We start from the raw sequence: 5,870 nt of genomic DNA on the forward strand, positions 1-5,870 counted from the left end.
TTGTTGTTGTGTTGAATGTGTGTTTGTGTGCGTGCATGTGCGTGTACGTGCACATCTAGGAGTGCTACAGCAGGTGTTACTCAAGCATGTGTTGACACTGAAATTCCTGTTTATTCTCAAAGCCGTCATTGTGCATCAGGTTCATTTATTATCTGACAACAAGGACGGTTTCCTTCTCTAAATCAACCTGCAGGCACATTTGTGTGGAGCTCTAAGATGAATTCAGCAATAACCACCAACCACAGGCTGGTCTGGCACAACCCAGTTTCAGCCACAGGCATATTATGTACCTTTCATCCAAAGCAAACAGGTAAAAATTAATGCCTAAGTCATCTCCTAGAGCTGCCATGCGACATAGATGGTAATACAAATATTTAACATTGGAAAATGAAATTAATATTACATCCTTTAATAATGAAGTCATTTTATAATAGAACTATTAATGAGCGTCATCTCACTTTTATTAATTCTGGAGTTATAACAGTTACACCAGTGACATTAAATCATCTTAAACATGAAACCAAAAGAATCACCGCTGACAACCACAGAAATTTTGAGCTGTACTGATGTCCCAGCACTTCAGAATCCCGTGTTCCTTTGTCTGTCCTTAGTCCCTCTGTCCATGACAGTATTTATAGTGTGTGGTCACATGCTGAGGAAACTTGGATGGTATAAAGGCACAAGAATAACTATAAATGAAGCAAAAATGAGCACCCTGGAGTAGCAACAATACGAAAACCACAAGGCTTTTGGAAAGCAGTGCATTTTATTCCCACATCTCATTCTACCATCTTCCGCTGACAATATTAAAATACCTCAGCACGAGGCAGTATTTTTATTTTATTGTGCGACAGTGTCGGTTACTGAAAAACTGGATGGCATTTGCCAAATTCCCATTTCAATTTAGGGAATTTACAGGTAAAAAGATAATACAATATACTCACATTTCCATTATACATGCAAATGTACAACATTGTAACAGCAGCTTTTTTAATAGTCAAAACTGTTTGAATTTCCACAAATTTCTACTAATAATTTAACAACAGTAAGTGGCAAAACATTTACACTTCTCCTCAGGAAAAAGTCCTAAAACAAGAGTCCAGTGGGAGAGCTTCCTACAGCACGTGTCAAACACAGTGTGTGCACTATGGGATCCAAGACTGGCGTCCAGGTGGTAAGAAGACCCACATTTTTTGTGAACAGAAAACACTGACCAGAGTGAGCACAGATCAGAATTGTGGGTTTATCTCCAGCCATCAGTGTGATTACAATGCAGTTCAATATCACAATGAGCTCAGTAGTACAGCAACTATAAGTCATAGGCACAAACTTCTTTAGTCTAGGATGCATATGAAAAACTAACAAAAGCCCTATTATATTAGCCAAGAAACAATAAATAGTACTTTTATTGAAAAGATCCCATATGGAGCTTGAACAGAAGGTAAACGTATTTTGGCGTACAGCCAGTACCTCTTAAACACAAGCTATACTTAACATGTGATGTACAGAGCTCCGTGCCCTGTCCCCTAGCTCAGCAGCTACAGGCTTTTAGCATAAATGTCCTTTTCGCCATCTCTTTCAAAATTAATGGGTGATGCCAGGTCAGCCAACTTCTGCAATCATTCCAAAAACACACTGCCACAGCACCTGATGCTTCTGCCTGCATTTATTGACGAGAACCTAAAGCTCCCCCAGAGAGCAGTTTTGCAAATATTCCCTGCTGGGCAAATTGCTCACTTCAGACTGAACGCGCTGTGAGACTAATGCTGCCTGCTCGGCTGGAGAGAGCACTGGGCTAGGCACTGTTTAATTAGGGCTGTGGGAATAATTGATTTTCAGTTCAGTGGCTTAACAGATAATAATAAATAATTATTAATAACAACAATAACAATATTAAAAACAACAACAAACTTGGTTTATTTTTTTAGAACATGGTAACAACTTGTTTCAGTCTGTTTTCAAGGTGGCCCCAATGGCTGCAGCACCCTTTTGGGATGAGAAATACTCACAGTCAAATCTTTTCTCTGTCTAGTCTGAGCAAAGGTTCCACCCAAGTACTCCCACCTACCAAAAGGATATCTTCAGGCGAAAAAACACTCAAACATTTGTTTCCACAGTCTTTCCAGTTAAACAGATGTGGGACAAAATCCTAGCGTATTCAGCAGAGGCCTCACTGGAGTGCCTGCTTCCCACTTCCCATACAAGCGCTTGAGTCTCCCAGGGGAGAGGCAGCTCTGCCCCTCACAGCCCACCGGGACAGGGACAGTCTGGGCACTGGGGAGCTGCTTCTACCAAAGGTATGGATGTCCTCATGCTGAACACACTGAGCATCCTGCTCCCCAAGCACTCAGCCATGGGCTGGAGCACTGGGCAGCTCCTGCTGCCTGCCCCCACTTTGTTCCGCTGGACGGGGACAGCACAGGGACAGCAGGGTGGATATGCACAAAGCCACGAACCAGCACGTGGCCAGGATGCAGCAGAACTGTCCTGCAAAAGCACCCCTTAGGAACTTCAGAGTTCCCCAGCCCTGCTCTCAGACTCTCCTTGAGAGAGAATGAATAGAGAGGACGCCTGGGTTCCAGTCCAGGCTCTGATTCATCTGACTTTAGGGTACAAGGAGGGATATCACAAGGCACACACTTTCTCTCTAAATTTTTATAGCCCTCCCAAATCCAGTCAATACATACCAACATTTCCAAACTCTTTTATTTGAGTCAAGCTAATATTCCAAATGCTACGTGTAGTTAAAGCTCATAGATAAACACCCTTCTTTTGCCAATCAAAGCTTCTCAGAAGCTCAGATCTGGTTCTGCTTTCAGGTACACCACCACAAGACTAAAGTATTTCTACTGAAGACACAAAGCACCCAAGGTAAACCAGGTCCAAGGCTTGGCCTGGAGGGCTTCAATTTGTCAGATAAGAGAGTGATTTTACACCAATATAACTGAAGTGGCATGACCTCTAGCTCTGTTGCAATTGTATTGACACAGAGGAGCACAAAAAGTATAGTTAAGACGAGCTTATAGAGTAGGAATCAGTTATGTAGAGTACCTATAATTGGATGGATACAGATACAGAAGCACATTGACAGAGCCTTCAAACGTGTTAAAATCACTAGGCCCCAGACACAATCTAAGGTATAGGCCACTGCTGGGTCACAGGCATTGCCAAGTATCTCAATGACACTGATGTCCCTCATATTCCTGGCTGCTAGGCAAGAACCCTGTGATTTCCCATTACCCAGTTCTCTCTGTGTCTGCAGCAGAGTGTCAGCACCTTAGCTGAGGTGGGTCTAAAGTGACATATTGAAAGCAGCTGAAAGCAAGCCCAAAGCATGAGCAAACTATGACCTTTTGCTTTTTGACAATGAGGTAAAGTCATCCTGAATTATTTGGATTTGTACGCATTGATGTGGAAATGTATGCTCTGCCTTCCCCTTGTACAGAAAACCAGGCATCTGTCCTCAAGCAATAGGTTTTCAAATCTGCTTTTTAAGGGTTTGGTAGCTCTTCATTTTCTATCAAATAATCCTTCTTTATATAATTAGCACCCCTCACCAACCTCCAAACTCCAAGATAGGCTTCTTTCAGCGAGCTTCTGTTCACTTCTTGTGTGACGGTGGATTTTCCCTGAACCGCAAGTGCCTTGGCTGATTTCTCAGTGACGTCCTTCTCTTCCTCTCCACTCTGTCTCTGCCCTGTGGATGATCCTTCCACCACTGCTTCCTCAGCCCCCTTCCCCTGGGAAATTGTCTCCATGGCAAACAGAGCTTGGTCTCCAGCCTGCCTTTTCCCCTCCTCTTCTCTAGCTTCTTTCTCCAGGTCCTCATAGTTGCTCTGCCGCTTGGTCTCAACATATTTGGCCACGCAGTAAATGACAGACCCCAAGGTGTTGACCACAACACCAGCTATAAATAACTTTGTGGGCTCCACATCATTGAATGCCACCATGCCTACTGTGATGGTGGCTATGCTCTTCACCACCCCCACAAAGCTGGTGGTCACAGCCGAGTTAATGTAAGTGCAGTGAAGGGTGGTAAAGTTCATGGCACAACTAATCAGGACACAAGCAATAAAGATGCATACCATGGCAGGGTCCTTCCACCCGGGGAAGGACCAGACATTGATGGAATCCATGCTGGCAAAGGAGCAGATGATGAGGAAAGGGGTGGCTGAAACAGCGATGGCATACTGAGCTGTCAGGGGTCCATATTCACTATCTACACTGGTTTTCTGAATGAGCACCAGGTAGGCAGCGTGTATCAGCACAGCCAGCACGCCTGTCACATAGCCCATAGCATCCCCAGTCAGGTCACCAGCTCCTGTCACAAGAGTCACAGAGAGAAATAAGTGTAGGTGTTGCATGTGAGACAGAACGAGAGCACTGTTTTAGACTAGAGAGATATTTAGGAAATAGGCATCATTGCACTTTCCTAGGTTTTGTCATCCTTGTCCCAAGTCTTGCCTCCCAACAAATCTCTTATCCATTTTTTTAAGCTGCAAACATATTGAGTGTTTTTCAACTCCCTCTAAATCCCACAGCCAAAATTAGATTGCCTTCTCTCTTTTGTGAAGACACTGTGGAAGACTTGTAGCCGAAACTGCACAGTGGGATCCCTAAAGCAACAACTTCCCTCCCGAGCCCCCTGTCAGCCTCTTTGAAGAATAAATTACACACTGTGCATGTGCTCTGTTGTCTGAGGCAGCCCCCAGTCCAGGAGTGCTGTCGGGCCACAAAGTGCCAGCTTTGCCTCGCACCCCACCTACACCTCGGCTAGAAAGTAGCACGAGTCTCCTGGCCCAGAGAGCTGTAGCTGACCCCTAAGCTTGCCCTGCCCTTATAAAATCACTCGCCTCAGCAGGGCTGCAGTTCTCCCATGGGCTTGCAGCTGGTCCCAGAACACTACATCTACCCCTGTAGGTGCACCCACCCGTCATAAGAACACACTTCCCTCCATAAGGTTGCACCTTCCCTAGTAGGGCTGCAATAAGGTTGCCTCTACTCCCACAGATTTACACCGACCCCCATAAGGATGGACCTATCTCCAAAAGGTTGTACCGAGTCCCGCAAGAATGTATCCATCAGAGCGGGGCTGCAGCCACCCCTGCGAGGCTGCACCTGCCCGCCCGTGAGGCTGCATCTGCCTCCGAGGGGCCGCAGCTATCCCCCAGGACTGCACGTCCCCCGATTCTCGTGTCTTTCTCCCGGGGCTGGCGCTGCCCTCTCGGTCCCGCGCCCGAAGCCCAGATGGAGCGGCTGCCGCTGCGGCCGCCCGTCCCATCCCGTCCCTTCCCATCTCGTCCCGCCCCGTCCCGTCCCGTCCCGTCCCTTCCCATCCAGTCCCATCCCGTCCCTTCCCGTCCCGTCCCTTCCCATCCCGTCCCGTCCCGTCCCGTCCCGTCCCGTCCCGTCCCCTCGGTGCGGTCGCGCTCACCGGCCAGCGCGGCGCCGCAGGTGGTGATGAGGACGGCGACGAGGACGCCGGGCGAGGGCATGCCGTCGCGGAGCACCAGGGCGCCGGTGACCAAGGTGACGAGGGGCAGGCAGCGCTTGAAGACGACGTACATGGGCAGGCTGAGGCCGCGCAGCGACCACAGGGTGAGGGTGGACTGCAGGGTGGCCAGGGCGGCCACGGCGGCGAAGGGGCGCGCCAGGCGGGGCCCGAAGGGCGGCAGCGCCGCCAGCCCCCGCCGCCGCAGCGCCTCCAGCCCCAGCGCCGCCGCCGCGCTGCTGAGGCACTGCAGCAGCGTCAGGAAGGCGAAGTGGTAGCGGGCCAGCAGGAACTTCAGCAGGATGTTCAGCGAGCCCGAGCACAGCCCGTGCGCCACCGCCACCGCGACGCCCCTCGCCCGGCCCCGCCACCGGAGCAT

General features: G+C 48.8%; 1 protein-coding gene across 1 annotated transcript; it reads right to left on the reverse strand.

Annotated features, from left to right (window-relative positions):
• Positions 1-2,549: 2,549 nt before the first annotated feature.
• On the reverse strand, positions 2,550-5,870 carry SLC35D3 (solute carrier family 35 member D3). Its single transcript, XM_066314352.1, has 2 exons — positions 5,435-5,870; positions 2,550-4,321 (listed from the first exon to the last, which is right to left on the reverse strand). Exons 1-2 carry the CDS (start codon positions 5,868-5,870, stop codon positions 3,492-3,494), a joined length of 1,266 nt encoding a protein of 421 aa, XP_066170449.1. The 3' UTR covers positions 2,550-3,491.

This window comes from Sylvia atricapilla, chromosome 3 (genome assembly GCF_009819655.1).
Source record: "Sylvia atricapilla isolate bSylAtr1 chromosome 3, bSylAtr1.pri, whole genome shotgun sequence".
NCBI classification, from domain to species: domain Eukaryota; kingdom Metazoa; phylum Chordata; class Aves; order Passeriformes; family Sylviidae; genus Sylvia; species Sylvia atricapilla.

Bases quoted from the DNA above. Each gene is read 5' to 3' on its own strand.
- SLC35D3 (XM_066314352.1), bottom strand. From the start codon at position 5,870: ATGCTCCGGTGGCGGGGCCGGGCGAGGGGCGTCGCGGTGGCGGTGGCG. The intron at 4,322-5,434 runs GTGAGCGCGACC...CTCTTGTGACAG, and splicing joins CTGCGGCGCCGCGCTGGCCG to GAGCTGGTGACCTGACTGGG.